Source organism: Rhagoletis zephyria, unplaced genomic scaffold (genome assembly GCF_001687245.7).
Source record: "Rhagoletis zephyria isolate East Lansing unplaced genomic scaffold, Rhagoletis_zephyria_1.1 Rzeph_scaffold_00381, whole genome shotgun sequence".
In the NCBI taxonomy this organism is placed as follows: domain Eukaryota; kingdom Metazoa; phylum Arthropoda; class Insecta; order Diptera; family Tephritidae; genus Rhagoletis; species Rhagoletis zephyria.
The window spans coordinates 96384-114827 of record NW_016157465.1 but is presented as its reverse complement, the minus strand read 5'-3'; the positions used below and the strand labels follow the sequence as shown (position 1 = coordinate 114827).

The window sequence follows — 18444 nt, the reverse complement described above, 5'->3', positions numbered from 1 at the left end:
CAATAGCACACGAACAATGCGAGGCATTGCAATTTTGCCGCGGGTGTTTCATTTCGTTTTTTAAATTATTAAAAGAAAATCATAAATTTTTTGGGAGGTTTTTTTTAGAGATTTTTTATTTTGTATTCGCAAGCGAGCGAGTGTGTTTGTTTTATTTTTTATTTTTAAGTGGGTGGTGTGTTGGGCGAAAAAAGAGAGACAAGAGAACACAATATGCTTATGAGAGCGATGACAGAGGAATGAGCTAGTGAAAGTTGCTTTGAATTTTTAGGTTAACGAGTATTTTGGTGATATGGTGTGGTGCGGATGTAATTTTTTTTTGTGGCGTAATCCGTGTGCGTGCTTGTAATTTTGATTGCCAAATGTGAGTTTGGGGGGAAAAAATTTGATTTTAATTTACATATATTGAAAAAGGGAGGCATTGTGTCGTTTAGTATTGTTGTTGTTTAAGTAGTATTTGCTTGGTTTAGCGAATTGGTTAGTAATATTGAACTTATTTCAAATTGTGTAAATGTCAATTATTCATGTAAATAGTGTGTATGTAAGGGATATGTTAAAACCAACAGTTAACAAAACTGATAGTTTAATCTTTCGACTTGATTATTTATTTATTATTTGAATTATGCTTTCTTAAATATAATTATACAAAATTAGAAAATTTCAGCTTATCTTCGTAACAAAGCGAAAGATCCTAGTTTATATGCCGCCTTATGCATCGGTGGGGACGTTATAACTATATTTTGTATCAACAAACATGCTCCACTAAGGATATTGAAATATTTCTTACAAAATTAACATACACAATTTCGTATCTTTAGTTAAATACAATTTTCAACAACAACACAAACAGCTATGCGCTTAATTTGAAATTTGACACGATTTAAATAAAGAGTGGGTACTTTTTAGAATCAAAACTTTCGACAACAATGAAGGCTAGTGAATATCCATAGACAATGAAGCTAAGCTTGTGTATTGTGGCATGCAATTAACTGAAAAAATTATCGGGTTTATGAAATGTAAAAAAATAATCGTAAGGAAAATTTAACATTTAACGTTTCAAAATGTATGTACGTATGGATGTAGTTAGATACACATGTGTAAGTACAGAGAACATTAACGTACTGGTTTAAATTTTCGTCAAAGTACAATAAGATGATTTTTTTCAAAGACCTATTTAGAAAGTTAACCTTAGTACAAACCAGTGAGTATGGCAAATATGGGTTGAAACAAAAAAACCCTACATTATCTGAAGCAGGGACGCTAATCATTATCAGTAATATTCTGTAAATCAGCAATTAATCATTATTTTTTGGTTTTTATTTTTTTCGCTCAGAAAAAAAGATTATTATTGAGTTTTATTTGTCCACTTAAAAATAGGGAACGAGAACGCATTCTAGTTTTGGTTCAGTTCTGCACGAGCAGAAAATGTCAGGAACGTTCCCAAAACGGGAATAAAAGTATTGAGAGCAGTTTGAACGGGAACAAAACGAGTACAAAAGGTTCGGAAACGTTTCCGTAAAGAACAAAATAAATGCGAACAAAACTCTCGGTAGCGTTCTCAAGAAGAACAGAATGAGAGCGAAACTTTCTGGAACGTTTCCCAAGATGTAGCGAACAGAAGGTGACGAATTACGCAAACCGCTACTCTGGTTTTACCGATGTTGACATTAATTAAGAGTAAATTGTGCCTCAAAAACATTAAAGGCACTGAAATTCACTAATATATTCACTAAAATCACTGGGTTTTCAAATGGTTTATGTTAACTTTTTTAAAAGTCATATATATTAACAATTTAAAGCAATACGTTTTATATCGAAAAATGGAATATTAAGATAGTTGATACTTTGAAATGACTAGGCAATTGAGAAGTAAAGCCCTCTCTCGCCGTACAAAAATCACACTCTATAAGGCATTCATCATGCCTGTGCTGGTGTATGGTGCATAGGCATGGACAATGAAAATAAGTGATGAAGCGGCTCTTGGAGTTTTACGCAAGATTTACGGCCTTTGCGCGTTGGTGATGGCGAATACCGCAGACGATTTAACGAAGAGCTGTATGAGCTTTACAAAGACATAGACGTAGTGCAGCGAATTAAAATTCAGCGGCTCCACTCTGAAAGTATTCGACGCGGGTCGCGATGCTGGCAACAGAGGAAGGCCTCCTCTGCGTTGGAAAGACCAGGTGGAGGAGGACTTGGCTTAACTTGGCATTTCTAATTGGCTTAGGCGGTTACAGCGCCAATAAAGAAGAAGAAGAAGATAATTGGCTAATCTGACATTTTCTTTTATCCTACGATTTGGCTTTGTTTACTTTTACCTGAGAAATGACTTCGCCGCCGGTAATGCACAATCTTGTATAGAATACATTCTTGAACAAAATAAGAATGAAAGTATCTAGAACGTTTGCAAGGAGGATCAAATAAGAACAGAAGTGTGGGCAACGTTCTGCTGGAAAACAAAACGAGCACAAAAGTTTTGGGAGCATAACGTTAAGAATGAGATGTGCGTTTGCGTGTCGTTTCTGATAGATGCACGATGATTAATTGTAAGCCAGAGGAGAGCTGGATCATCTTAGCTTCCAGATCGCTTATCACTAGGGTGAACTGTCCATTTATAGGACAATGTTTCATTTTCTGTGAAAGAAAAGTTCATACCTTAAGTCTTTCGTTAACTTTATTTGCATAATTATCTTTCAGTCCTTTTTTGGTTAAATTTGATACTCAAATTTTGTCCATAAGAAAAAGTTGACACTCATAAGTCTCTGATTTTCCAAAACTCTTCCGATATACATACATAGATAGTATTGAAGGATTGAAGGTATTATGTACTTTTCTTGTTCATGTTTAAAATTCTGAAATTGTGAACACCTAGAGCAAAATGCAAGGAAATCCGGAACGGATTCTTACAGCTTCTCTAGCTTTAATATTTTTTCCAAAAAATAAGTATAAATATATTATGTACATATGTATGTACGTATTCTCATATATGTATGTATTTACAACTTAAATTTGTAAACTGTATTTTATGATTTTCCTTTTAAACTAATTACCAACAACAATGTATCGTAATACCGCAATTAAATTACAATTACAAGTAAAATGTAAAATCTCTTTACAAAACCAGTGCAGAGCTATAGTTACGCAAATAAATATTATACCATAGAAAAGTGAATTATACACAAGTAAATAAGATATAAGAAGTTAATTTTTTTTTTCTTGGAAGGATATCCAGGAGTTTCTAAGGAATGGCTTTTTAGTAGTTATTAGTAGATAAGAAAGTTTTAAAATGATAAAACGACTTCAATGCTATGTAAATATGAACTCATTTTAAAGCAAGAGAAAGCAAACGGAGTTAAAAAGAGAACAGTAGAAAAGGCAGTAAGTGCGTGAAAGCAGTTTTAAAATTTACCGCTCTATTGCGCTAACATTGCCGGTACGCTCTGAGAATTCCTTAATCTCTTCATTCCCTTTGATATTGTTCAACAAAGTTTCGCCATGTCTGGCAGCGGCCAATATCTCCTCCTGCGTTTTCGAGAAAATACAGAGTGATATTATTAAATAGGTATATAATTTTATAGAAGAAATTATTTTATAAACCTTCAAACGCTCATAGTCACTGCCTTGCACATCAATTAGCTTTTGCGTGGCCTCCACAGAGTTGGGAAATTCCGTATCGTGTATGGTTTGTATGAAGATATCCAATTCCGTAGAGACTTGATGGGTGAGACTAGAGAATTTTTCAAGTGACTGTGGGGAAAAATTAAATGTTGGACATACAAATGCATACATATATAAAATTTTGTATAATATAACAGTTGTTGTTCACTTACTATTCGCTGTTGTATCCACTCGTGATGTGAATAGATTAACGTTCCGCCCATATCGACTGTTAACTGACTTTTGTCTATATACTCGTGCAGATCACTGAGCGCCGAACAGATTACCAGTCGAAAGCGATATTCATCTTTGGAGAATTTTGTGCTGACTTCGGATATGGCTTTTTGGAAGAGTCCCGATGGCCGCAGCACATAAACTACATGTATGATGCCGGGAAAGTAGATCTGTGAAATACTCTCAAAGGTTATTTATTCCACCGAAAAAGTACTTAAATAAAATATGTATGATTTTGCAGGAACTAAGTTCTATTATGAAATTAGAAATTATGTGAAAGATTTTTGTAGGAGAGCTAGACTTCTCCTGCGGCTTCGTCCGCAGCGACCATCGAAAGACATTTTCACTCTAAATTAAATATCAATATTTATATAAGAGCTTAAGTACGACCTTGGTTTTATTGAATTAGTAATAGGTATGCAGAATTTGCCTTATAATTTTTCATTTTATAATGAAACCCATTACCGCACTTTTCAGCTCAGATAAGTGCCTCCCCTATTTTTGACCAAAACCGCAATTATCCATCAGCATCAACATTAAAAACTTAATAAAGACAGCTTCTCGGAAGTTACCGATAAAACCTTGGACGCTGTCCACTGTTTGGCGACCATCAGTTCCGCAAGGTACTCACTGCTGCAGCGGCCGTCTTCCTACCTTCCGGTAGACCTGTGGAGATCCTCAACACCTCTGGTTGGCCTTGAGGCTCCTTTTCAGTCCGTCGAAGCCCGTTGGTAAGGTGGAATTCATAATGAAGAGGGCTCGTCGAGCCCGATGTAATACGCGAGGTAAATATTTTAGACGACAGTTAATGCTGCATTCTTTGCTGAATAGGGCCATACGCCAGTTACCAGATGATTGAACAACCTCTCAAAAACTTGTAGGGATCTTACTTTTGCCGTTAACAGCCCTGTTATAAATCTCAGGTTAGTCTTTCGAAAGGTGAATGGCTCCCCAGATATTTTGGGGTTATAGCTTCGAAGAAGTTCTTTGGCTTGCTTTATGCACCCGAACACACTTACTTCCAGCAGAGCCACTTCCTAAGCTCCCGTTTCGTGAATGCGGGAGTTCAACCACCACGAAGAGCTTTAGCTGTCATCGACATTCCCAATACAGGCACCTCCCAGGACTCCAACCATAACTTGCTCTATTAAGCCATTCCCCTACTTTCAATTGGTCCTGCCTTGTCGAACGTCCCTTGGACGTAACGCTAGTTGAGTTTGATAGACTAGCAAGGCTAGTTATTGGACTGGCGATAATCGGATTCCCATCGTGCCTACGAGGAATATGGGGAAAACTTTGAAGACACACTTATGATAAGGTATTTTACTGCCTCAAGCCCAATTGAGTCAACATCGAAAGCCCTGGCTATTTTTTCAATAAATTAAAAGAGCTGAAAAGTTGTTTCGAAACATTGACTGAATTTTTGTAATTAATTTTACTGCCTAGATATTACTATTGAGCAAATGTAGACTGGACTTGAAATTCTCTTATCGCAGAAAATTGTATAAGCTGATTAAGAATTGCAGTGAGAGAGCAATATTTAGAAGAAAAGGAATGAAGGTATGAAATTGCAATTTTGAGGATTTTTAAGATCCAAGTATTTTTGTTTGGCTATCAGGGTGAGTAATTTTATTATTATTTGTTCATAAATTTTACCGATATCCTCTGTAGCGCTGTTTTCACCGACGTCCATTTGTCTTTCCGTCGATCGATGATTAACTGAAAACCCAAATCGGTATCCTGCAGCCTAAAAAAGATAATTAAAATATAATAAAATCTTAAAAATGGCATCGCATACTTACGATGGCACTGATGTGAGATATAAAATTAACTTCTGATAATCCGCTTCCTCCAACAAATGGAAATTGTTATTATCCGGAAATATGATTAGCGGACAACCGCCATGCGAGCGACCGCCTAAAAATATAAGACATTTCAGTGTAACTTTCACGACATACCGCTCCAGCAACTTACCCGTTATGATGGCATGTTGCGGATGTAACAGATCAGCAACATCGGCAATATTCAACACACCTTCACCGCTCATAGCAGCCGCTGCTGCAGCCGGGCTTATATGCTCCAACAACGAGTTTATACACTCAGCTGGCGGCAACTGCTGTTGTGTTTGCTGTATTTGTTGTGGTCGTAATGTTATCAACGCTTCTGTGGCATATGAAACACTCTGTGCTGTTGATGTCGAATTGCTGCTGTTAGCCAGTGCGTTACTGTTACTGTTAACTGCTGCACTCTGCTGTTGCGTTGCCGTTTTTGTGGGTGTTGCTGCGCGGTGTGCTGGGGTGGTGTTGTTACTTGATATGCTGCCGGTACGTTGTAAATTTTGTTGTTGTGTACTAGTTGTGCTGGTTGCACTCGCGAACATCGACTGATGCAGCACGGTTTGTATTGAAGCGCCACTACTAACAGATGTTTGAGATTCGAGCATATGTTGATTAATTAATTGTTGTTGGCGTTGTTGGGAGGCGCTCATCACAATTGCCTGCGATTCGGCAAGTACGCTCTCGACGTCATTATCTGGAAAGAGGATGGAGAATGTGGAAATTTATGCACATATGCTGATAAGAAAGCTATTTTAGGGGGAAATATGTAGATAAGCACTTCACTCACAAACATATCGAACTATAACCGGCAAAGGGACGCAACCGACATTAAAAAAATATTTTTGTTTTTATGCAGAACTTTTTCTAGAGCATCTAGAGATATTTCTGCATAAAAAATATAAATTCGAAAAAAATGTCGCTTACGTCTTTTTGGCTGTTAGCGCTCGATATGTACATACACTGCCGGCAAAAAGTATTGGCACAGCAAATTTTTCACAATATATGCAACAATTTATTTTTTAATATTTTTCCACCAATTTCTTATAAAAAATATGGTTCGTTCTACAACAAAAAACATAAAAATATAATTCCTAAACTTTGTGCAAAACTCACGAAATTCAGCAAATTTTCAACTTATTAATCAGATTTTTTAGAATTTTTTTTAACATATACAATTTTATTATAATAATGTACTAGTTTAAAGTAGCTATGAATTACTGTTGATTTTTGGAAACTTTTTTCACGCAGTCTTCCATACAAAATAATTTTTTCAAAAATACTTTTTTTTGGAAAAAAATGCAAAACACCTTCCACAAAAAAAAAAAAATTCTCAAAAGTCAATGCGATTTTTGACTAACTCCGAACTTGCAGTTTTTTACTACAATATAATTAAATCTGATTAAAAAGTCGAAAATTTGCATGAAAACTTGCAGAATTTTCGTGAGTTTTGCACGAAGTTTGGGGATTATATTTTTATGTTTTTTGTTGTAGAATGAAGTATATTTTTATACAAAATTTGCGGAAAAATATTAGAAAAAAGTTGTTGGATGTATTGTGAAAAATTTGCTGTGCCAATACTTTTTGCCGGCAGTGTACATACATACACACATAGATACATATATTTTTTGACTTTGCAAACCAAAAACTAGCAGACTTTTGATAAAGCTTTATCTCCATAAGCTGATAATTCTGTTTTAAAACGATTTCCTTTGAATGTTTACAGTTGGAATGTACAAATTGTTTGTTTCGTTCTGAACTTAGAGCCTATTTACTTACAAGAAGCCTAAAGTAAATTTTTTTAAGGATTGCATACCATTCAAAAACAGATATCGTAAATAAAGACCTAGTGAAATTTTTGCGGAAACTAAATAATCTTCGTGAAATTTTACTATAGCGTCTGAACTAGGTATTTTACTATAGTATACCTTTTAACCGTTATGTTACAACTTTTTCAAAGAACACTCAGGTAAAAAATAAACTTAATAAGAGCGTAACAAATTTCCACCTAGGAAAAAAAAATTTTCATGGACCGAACCCAACAGTTATTGATGAAAACTGTCATGGAAAAATGAATCTTTATTTGCAATTTTTATGCAAAATAAAAAAATAATTATTATTTTTGATCTTTATGTTATAAATCCCAAACAACAATTATTTTATATACTATGCGTCTTAGATAATAGTTATTAAAGACTTTTATTTATAAAAGTTATCAATAAAAATCAGTTAGTGACTTTTGCTTTTAAAAGTCATCAATAAAAATTATTTTTTAAATCATTCGTATAAAAGTCATTAAAATGTTTCGCAGCTAAGAAGGTGTTGGGAAACAAAAGCTTACTACGACTTATACAAATTACTTTTATAAGTATGATTTAAAAAATGAAGGTCATTGACTGATTTTTATTTATGACTTATATAAATAAAAGTCTTCGATAACTGTTATGTAAGACATATAATTTAAAAAAAAAAACAAAAATAACTGTTATTTGCAGATTATTTAGATAAAAATCAACAATAATTGTTATTTTCAATTTATAAAATAAAAGTCAGAAATAACGGTAGCGAAAACCCAATTTTTGCTTTAGTAGAAAATAATTTTATTTATTAAACTTAAACTCACACAGATGCGCACAAATTCCATTCTCACTATCGATTTTTCTTTTGCTGAAGTTTATTTATTTTCTTTTTTTTTACAAAGCATTGATAACTTTCATTGCCATTTTGGGGTCTATTGACCACAGCCAAGTATAAATAAAGCATGACCGGCAACATAGTGAGATGCTGGAAGCGCATACGGCACAAGCAAAGTTGGTGAAGTCGTAAAATAAATAAATATTGCAAAGTATTATGTATGTATGTATGTATATGGGTATTTTGTTTGCACATTTTTTTATTTCATTTAATAAGTATATAATGGAGAGTATCGAGACGCACTTTTATTGAACTTAATTGGCGAATATTGTGAAGAATAAAAGTGTTCCGAATAACTTCAGAAGTGGAAAATTCTTCACTTTGAAGCGCTTTTTGTTAGTCTCAGTGAGTTCATATAAGTTAAAAAAGTTTATATTGCTTGTGAGTGAAGTAAAACAAACTATTAGCGCCATTAATAAGCTGTTATTTTATGTTTATATCACTTAGTTGAAGTTGAGTTTGCTGCTCAGAACTGCTGAGGCTGATCTGATCTTTATGAAGCCCTACACGAATATTATTCCCGAATGAGACCACATATTGAAAAGCGGTAAACACAGAGTTTAGAAAGGATATTTGGTAAACTGATGGATCCAAAAATCGTGATAAGTGTACTGGGACCGGCATACTTGGGCCTCGATTTAAGACGAGTTTATCAATAGGCACACAACTAACCATATTCTGGTCGGAATTTTTTAAGATAGTACCTTATCGGTAAAATGGGACATTCTGAGGAGACACAATCTGAAGGTATTGTGTGCTTGTGGAGGAATACAAAGTGTGACTTCCCACTTGTAAGAAGCCTTAGGCTTTGACTACCAGGACCAATGTCGTCATCATGGGGAATCTGGAAAACTGAGCAGAGACTCTTTGGAATCCGATTTCATTTCCAGGCCAGCATTCTTTATAAACAATTGCCCATCAGAAATTATGAACTGAACATTTTTTAAACTATCTTAAACAGTTTAAGGAAAAGAATTGAATACCAAAATTTAAAACATAACAAATAACTCTTTTCATATAAAATAAAATTTTTAAGCACAAAATAAGCACCAAAATTAGGTAATTTGGGTGACTTATTGGCGGTTTCATAACCAAATTTTAAAAAATATATGTATGTACCTATTTCCTTAATTTTTTTTAGCTGGTTGTTCCAGACATGTCTTTATTTACGTACATATATAATCTATTTTATTGAATAGATGGTAACCCAATTTGAAATGATTTTTGACTTAAGGGGCTTTTAAGTGCATAGTGTTCGATGCTCATATTCTTCCCAACTTATTTCTTTAAGCCAGATTGGGGCAAAGTGCCCTATAATTCAATTAATTTTTAATTGGCGAGAGAAGCGAAGTCAGAAAAGCGCAAAATTGTACTTTGACATAATTTTTTTCTTCCTATTTTAATTGCGGAAAATAACATGCTCTTAAGGCCCGTTTACATATAACTTTGGCATTGCGTTGACGTTAGCGTCGCTTCGACAGCTGACTATGAATACATGCATTTATATGAAAGTTGGACAACGCCAACGCTAACACAACGCAGAAAGATGGCCAACTCTCAACTTTTCGCGCGCGTCGTTCGTCAGCTGTTACAAAAAAATCAAAATTATGTGATTTAATTTTCCTTTTTAATCAAAATGCGAGCAAGAAATATAGTGCAATTATTGATATAAAATTTTGATTTATCTGCCGCTGGTATGTTAATGTAGTGACCAAAGTATTCTCTCTGAAGTGTTCATTGTAGCAAGCATGGGCGCTGCTGTCAAAGCGATGACAGCGCCAACGCAACGCCAAAGTTGTATGTGTATGGGCCTTAAGGCAGTAAGTGTGCATACATATGTATGTATGTGTGTATGATTTATCTAGATTTATCTAAGTAATTGTCGCTTAAATTGCCTATCAAACTATGGGGTTGGCAACTAAAGCTATACAATTACAGTTAGCAATTATTAGAAGTGACTCTTTATTTGCAAACGTAAATACAAACGACATAATAACGATACAACTGAAGATTTGTAGTCCAGTTGTTACCTACTAACCCCGCCCACTGCCCCCAAGCATCCCACAATAAAACGAATGGTGATCGAAAAAGGTAATAATTAACTGACCTTCTACTCACCGTAATTTAGAATTTTTTGCGATCATAAGATAGACTTCACATTTGTAACATTTGACAGTGCCGGCGACATAGAAAAGTACCCACGTGCATTTGTACTTTCAATTAGAAAGGTAATAACTAGCTGACTACAATCGTGTACACAGCCGTAAATAGGTACATACATATGTACATACGTCGCCATATAAATAAAAGACAATAAGATCCACAAAAAAAAAACGAAAAAAACGAACAAAGTAGGAAATATTCACTTTAGTGTAAAGCATAGGTTAATTGCTTTTCGCAAAAATAACAACAAAAATTTACATACACAATAATGAAAACAAAATACACTACGCTTTTGTGTGAGCGCAAAGGCAAAACGACATAAAATTTAGAAAAAGAAAAAAAACACAATTAAAAATAATTTATGTGTTGCAAATTTTCTTTTGACAATTGGAAAAAATCAAAAATTACGGGCGGATATATAGACAATGCATGTCTATGACATTGCTGACAATTAAATTTTATATGCATTTCCATTTTTTTCTGTATTGTTTCTGTTGTAGAGCATTTCCTATTAATTTCCGCACTTACGTATAGTTATGTTCTTTCCTAACGAAATGGAAAATAATTTATAGAACAAACAGATACTCGGATATGATAACACCTTTATTTGCGGCCGTGGTGAATAACTAAAAATGTCGTCACGGAAATTTGTTACACTTGCGATGCAACGGAAGTTCTTCCATTTCACCTTCATAAATTTTTACTAAGAAGCGATTTACGATTAAGACTAAGAGGAACACGAAGTAAAGTCTAAAACGAGGTAAAAGAATAAAACTAAAATGGAGACGAACACGAAAAGAAGAGGAATATAAAGGCTTCTGAATAAAATACGAACAATACAAACCAAGGCGAATACGTAGATAAATATGAATACGAAAATGAAGACAAACACGAATGCGAAGTATTTCCCGAAGTCGAACGACGAATACGAAGTCCAAGCTGAATACAAATACGAATGAATGGCGAATGAAACGACGAATACTAAGATAAACACGAATTCGAGTACGAATGAGAGCATGTAAAAGAAAACGATGACAAAGGTAAATATGAACACAAAAACAAACAAGAATATGCCTACGAAACCGAATATGGATACGAAGACTAGGGCCAATACGAAAACTATGGCCAAGGCTAGAATGTATAAAGAGTAATAGAAATTTCTGTAATATGAAACGAGCTAGAAACGAGTCGAACAAAGCTGCCCTTCCGTAGTGTGGCACTTCTTTTTTTATAAATTTTTTATCTTATAATAAATTTATTGCTTAAATTTTCCTTGGTGACAACTCTAAATTATATAAACTTCTTCTTCTACATACACTTGTGGTCAGCTGATTAAATTAAGTGACATTTTGACCAGTTTTGGCTATTTCTCTTTTGTTTATTTAATGTTTATATTTTTTTTTATAAAAGTCTACCTCATTAAAAAACATCATTGTTTCACTTATTTTACAAAAATTATAAAAATTCAACACACTTTACCAATTACGCCCAAACATTTTAAATTAAAAAGTTTAAAAATTTTTGGGAGTCATTGTTAAAGTTTGTTGAATTTTTGTAATTTTTATACGAAGTTTGAAGTGTGGATTTATGTGGTGCTGGTTATGTAATATGGTACGCATTTTTAAAAAATTATGAACATTAAATAAATAAAATAAAAATAGCCAAAACTGGTTAAAATGTCGCTTAACTTATGGCGTTTTCTTTTCTCAACATTTTAAAGAAACAACACGCAATATGCATGTGAAGATGCTGAGAAAAGAATACGAAAACCTGACAGCCCTAGCGCAGGGCAGAATAAATGCAACATTATATGTGACCTGGTCTACGAAAAGGGAGCTTACGTGCGAAAAAAGTTTTCTGTGAAAAAGCTGTTAAAAGTGAAAATCATCTCATCTTCCATCCGAATCAACCAAAAAGTGAAAATTGATTTTTTTGACACCTAAGCCCCCTTTCCGTAGACCAGGTCATATATAGTGAAGAAGGACAGGGAAAAGAAAAAAAGGGACAACTTTTTCGACTTTTAAATCTTCATAACCAAAACCTTTAGAAATTCACAAAATAATTAGGGGTGTTCATTTAACGTCACAAACTGCCGTTAAAAGTAATAAAATCATGAATTCCATTAAAAAAAAAAATATTATTTATCAGCGGTTTATCGCGTTACATGAATAACCCTATTGTATTTTGTTCTACTAATTTAAATAAAAAAAAGTGTTTACTACCTAGTAAATAATTTCTGAATGTACATATGTATGTATGAATAAGCCTTGTTTTAGTCGTAACTCTCCAAAAGGTGTTCCCTAATTACATACATATGTAAGCATACAACACAAAAAAATAACAAAATAAAAACAAAACAAACAAAAAATAAAAATTTTATCAGTAATGTACGATTATTCAAAATACTAAGAGCCACAATGCAAAGAAAGTATGTAGTTAATGCCCTGTCGGAAAAATTTGCCTTTTCAAAGTTTTTTTCAAATAAGATTTGCGTGCATGTTTTCACTACAGATTCCGATTCTAAGGATAAAAATCCGTTACTTTTGTTTAATACTTTTTTCTCAGAAGTGCCTTTTCCAACCTCTAAATGACCTCTAAATGACCTTCGAACTTCAACTCGCCCGTCCTGGACCTATGAAATGAGTGAAAATATTTTTATTGAAAAAACGAAAAAATATGAATTACCAAGTCAAGGATCCTCACATCTTTTTATTGGTGGTCTTATCGACTTCCGCTTTCTACTGGAAGTCTTGTGCGAAGAAGACTGATCAGCAGTCCATTTTTTACACATGTATGGTTTTACTTCAGATTCGGATTCTGTGGACAAAAAAACCCAATTTTATTTTATTTTTTTCTCGGAAGTGCCTTTTCAACCTCTCAATGACCATTGAACTCTAACTCGTCTTAAATATAAAGATTTCTGATTTTATTTTTGTATTTTTGTTAGCATCCGTTGTACTTTGTGTTTTGTTTTAAATGTGGCTCTTTGTAAAATTTAAAAAAGCTTCCAATGGCCCCACGCTTGTCTATACCTATTCCAATTGCCTGATGAGTTTCTAATCAAAAAATTTATTCTCTCTTATTTTAGCTGAACTTGAGATACTCTCACATATATATGCCAGAATAGTTCAGAACTTTCAGTAATTTTCCTGCTAGCCATTTACGTATGTATACATATGTATGCACCAGTAACTACAATAGCTAATTTTAATGATCGTCGTGTAAACCACAGTTTATTATAAATATGTATGTATATGCACATATAATTAAATAAAAAAGCCTGCAGAATTAGCAAAGCAAATTCTTTAAAATACACGCGCATACAAATGTATTAATGCAAATAAAAAATCATGTGTACAACGTAATCTCACGAAATTCTATGCGAATGAGCTCATGAATGAATATGTATGTCTGTTGTTGTGGTAAATTTTTTGATTTTATTTTTTTTTAAATCGCTTATATCAAGTACTGGGGATACACTACTTATGTATGTATGAACACAATTGCCCCAAGGCAAGAAAATTCCTTTTACATTTCAGGAAATGTGAATAACAAGAAATCAAAATCACTCTCAAAGTATTATCTCTAGCATTATAAAGTATGCCAATACTTTCATACGCAGTTTGATATTTCATACAGATGCAGATGGCAGTCAAGGTCCTTAGGGTTTTTATTTTAAATTACTGTGTATTTTTGGGAATCAAACCGGCACAAAAGGGTTAAGATTTTTCAGGTAAGTTACGAAATTTTTGGATAATTTGTAGCTGGGTATAGTCATCAACATATGTGTGTTAAATAAAGGCTTAGCAGAATTTGGAAAGAAAGAGTCTACTCAGGTTCGATTACTGGTCCGAACAATAAGCAAAAAGGCTTTGTTTTAATAGCTGTCGTTGATTACAGTCAATTCCAAACCATTATTTCTGCCAAGTTTCCCCAAGAAACCATCTACCATTTGGGATCGGCAACTGTAGATCCCTCTATTTGTGTAATAAGATCACATGATGCATGCCGCAATTTGGAAGAGAAGCTCGATCAAATAGTTATTTAATATGAGGTGCAAACATTTAATTATTTTTAATAAAGAAACTTAGTTGTCAACAATTTTTTACTGGTTTCTAAACTATCGCACAATCGATTTGCTCAAAACAGTTTTTTGTTTGCCTTGTTGAAGTAATAATGAATAGCTGATGACGAGTCTCTCAATTATCTACTCGTAGTAATAAATCTTTACTAAATGATGACTGTTGCGTATTGTTTTGAAATAATTGCATTACATTAAGTACATTCCTCAATACACATTAAAGTACAAACGTATGTCGATGCAAAGGTAGTGCATTAAATAATTGGATTTCCTTTGCATTTTGCTTCCTATTTAAAATTAAACGAGGGTGATTTGAAAAGTACATACATACAGTGACGGGAAAATAAATAAGGATGCGACATTTTAACAAGTTTTGGCAATTTTTCTATTGTCTATGAGTGTTCAATATTTTTATTTTTTTTTATGTAAGTAGAATTTCATACTTTGTAAACAAATTAGGAAAATTCGACAAAGTTTCATCAAAACTTCAATTTTATTATGGGAATTTTTGTAGCCCATTCAGTTTTTGTATTTAGAAACTATGTTGGAAATTCGCAAATAATACAAAAAAATCAGCGGTGAGCCCTGGTTACTTCAAACATGCATACAATTTTCTTATTTTCATGAACAGTGTCGAGCCCTTTGCGCGAAATTAAATTTTTTATGTAGACTTGTTCTATACCCCGCAAGTTACAATTCAATTTCTTTTTGTTGGCGAAATAGTTCTAATAATAATTCGAATTACCTTTTCGAAAGCGCAGTAAAATCCATGGACATTATTGCTCTATCAAAAAATATTGACAAAATACACTTCTAACATACTACATAGATGGACATAGTATACAACTTTAAAAGTGCATAACACCACGGTGGTCTGCGTTCGTGCGGCGGGCTACCCCGAGGTTATCAATTCGTCGGAATATTTTATATTATTTTGGATGTTTGTCACCGCATAACTTTGGGCCACTTGAACCGATTTCTTATTGCATCGGAAAGGTAGTGTCTCAGACGTGGTCCCATGCTAATTTGGTTTCGATCGCGATCATTGGATCATGAAAAAATTAACGGTTTTCCTAAATTTTGATATGAGATTTTAAGTAGGTTTTGCTTAAAAATTACTTGTTATAATTCTAATTTATTTTGAATTGAAACGTCCATGGTTGTGTTGTGGATACAAATCCCCCATAAGCAATCGCAATAGTAACAATGACCCAATACAATAAACATATTGCACAAAATCTTATACTTTTATTTCACACCAAAGCTACACTGTTTCCATGTAAATTTGCAAAGAAGCAACACGGTGCCACTGCTAAGGGAGCAGTGCGAGAGAGACAACTGTCAGTTTATCGAACCTTGTATTATTGAATCATGACAATGACCATTTATCGATAATAAAGCAATTTTAATAAGGGCCGTTTTCTCAGGTAACTTTTAATTTTAAATCTCTTTTTATATTTAAAGGTTGATTTAGAATTTTTGGATACATATGTACATACATACTATGTCTAAAGTAAAGCAATTCTATTATCGGTTTTTGAGGAATATGTGTTTCATGGTTGTAAACCAATTTAAAGCCGAGAATAAAATGCTTTACCTTAGAAACAACTATACATTTTACTTCAACCTTTAAATAGTATAAAGTTGGCCCTAAAAAATACGATGATTAAGTTGCTAACGACAATAACCGGATGATTAAACAGTAAATAAGCAATGCTGCACAATATCGATTACGCAATGGATAACTATAGAAATATGAATATCGATAACGATATTTATGATCATATCGACCACAATGTTAAATATATTTATCGAATAATTCAATTTCATACCTACTAAGCGTATATTTTTTGCGAAGTATTTTTTTACAAATGCACAGTGCTCGTTAAATTCTTGCTTACTTTTCAAATCAAAAATTGTTCTACTAATCAGACATCGGTATGTAGGTATGTTTCGCTTTATTATTGTTATTACGTTTATGACCACTCAACAAGCGTATTTACAAAAGTCTACAAATCACCGGACGGCTACAACAACCTCAACAAAAAACCAGACAAAAAACGCAACATTCGCCAAAAAATATAATTCTATATTGAAATAATTTTTTTTTATTAAAATAAATTGGTATTTCATACCGACAACGCCTGTACTGGTGCCGATTCCCATGCTGGATTGGTGTAGAATGCAATAAAATGGCTTTGTGGGAAGTTTTCGATGTCGCCTTCGCTGCTGCCAACGCCACTGCGCCTGACTTGCTACACAGCTTACACTAACAACTTGGCAAATTTTTTACACGAAGGTAAGCACGTTTTTTCTTTTAACACTTTTATTTTGTTGAGGGTCGTCCGAGTTTCTTTATTATCTTTTTGTTCACCATTATTTTGGGGATCTGTACATTTATTTATGTCTTTACACTGAAATTTCGTATTTTTTTGTTAATTATGCATAATTTTGTCAAATAATGCTGGTTACGGTTGAGACAGAAATAATATGATGAAACAGCTGTTAATAGCGATAATTTGAAGGTGAGAAATTATGTTGAAAAAAAATAAAAATCAAGAAACGCAAGCGAAGCACAAAACTACCAAAATCAGCTGTTTTGCATTTGGATCACTACAACCACCAGTTGCTGGTTCAATTTGAAGTACACGATAAATTAAGTACTAACGATTGCACTAATATTAGCAGCAGCAGCAATAACACTAATAAACAATAACAACACAACACTACTAAGCGCTAGTCGAAATGCCGTGCGACTGCCGATCTACCCGTTGTTCACAGCGACAGTGTGGGGCGCAATTGAATGTCGTGGTTGGCGCGAAACAGCAACTCCACCAGCTGCTCCAGTGCAAGCAAAAGCCAAAGCAAAATAAGCAAAAACAAATGCAAAAAAACTGCTCAGACACAGCAACGACAAAGTGGGATCCATGTACAAACCTTGCAAACAGCGCAGAGCCGAGAAGCAAAAAAACAACAAAAAATCGCGGTTACCTGGAAGAGTCAGCAGAAAATAATCATCAAAGCCAGACAAGCTCACTGCACAACAAAACCTTAATTCAGCCATAACAACAACAACAGCAGCAGCAGAAGCATTGAATGCAGCAACACGCCATAGCTGCGAAGCAACACCTTCAATCGCTTGCTGATCGTCGTGACGTTTACCATTGTCAACATGATCGTTGCAATAATGGCGAATTAACGACAGACGCGACAATCTAAAGTTTAGATTCTAAACAACACAGCTGAACAAAAAAAAAACATCACAACAATTATCTCGCTGTTGACATTGCTGGCAGAGCGGTGGGGTTGGGTGCATTCCGATGACGTCGGCAACTAAACGAGATTTTCTAGCTGAGAGAGAAAAAAAAACTTTTAAATCGTTGGGTGGAAATGAGCAGAGAAATGATAGGCGGTGTGGGGTAGAGCGAGAGAGAGTGCCGGTAGAACTGTGTGGTTATTAATGTATTTATGATCGGTTAACTCAAAACAAGTAATTTTTAAGCAAAACACAAAACCGACTGCAACGACTTTCTTCGATATATGTAGGCAGGAATTTTTCACTGATTTCTAATTGTTTTACTTAGAAACTAATGAAAAACTTTACGTATTTTGCTTTGCTCTTCTAAATAAAAGCTTTCTTCAATGTCAATAGTTTTATTGTAATTTTTGATCATGACTTCATACCAACTAAGGCATTTATGAAAACTTTGTAGCATTAAACCGGTTTATCCGGTTTTTTCTTAATTTCAAAAGCGGGAACCGGGTTTTTTTTCAAACTGC

The 18444-nt window shown here is 33.9% G+C and overlaps 1 protein-coding gene across 1 annotated transcript in view; it reads right to left on the bottom strand.

Moving 5' to 3' along the window:
- The window catches only part of LOC108359379 (guanine nucleotide exchange factor DBS-like), a 62882-nt gene that overhangs the window by 4109 nt on the left and 40329 nt on the right, over window positions 1–18444 (bottom strand). Inside the window, exons 2-7 of the mRNA XM_017611220.1 lie at window positions 5866–6423; window positions 5694–5808; window positions 5548–5638; window positions 3831–4061; window positions 3598–3747; window positions 3410–3522 (exon numbers count right to left, since the gene is read on the bottom strand). Coding sequence (XP_017466709.1) covers window positions 3410–3522; window positions 3598–3747; window positions 3831–4061; window positions 5548–5638; window positions 5694–5808; window positions 5866–6423 — 1258 coding nt within the window. The remainder of the gene's footprint in view (window positions 1–3409; window positions 3523–3597; window positions 3748–3830; window positions 4062–5547; window positions 5639–5693; window positions 5809–5865; window positions 6424–18444) is intronic.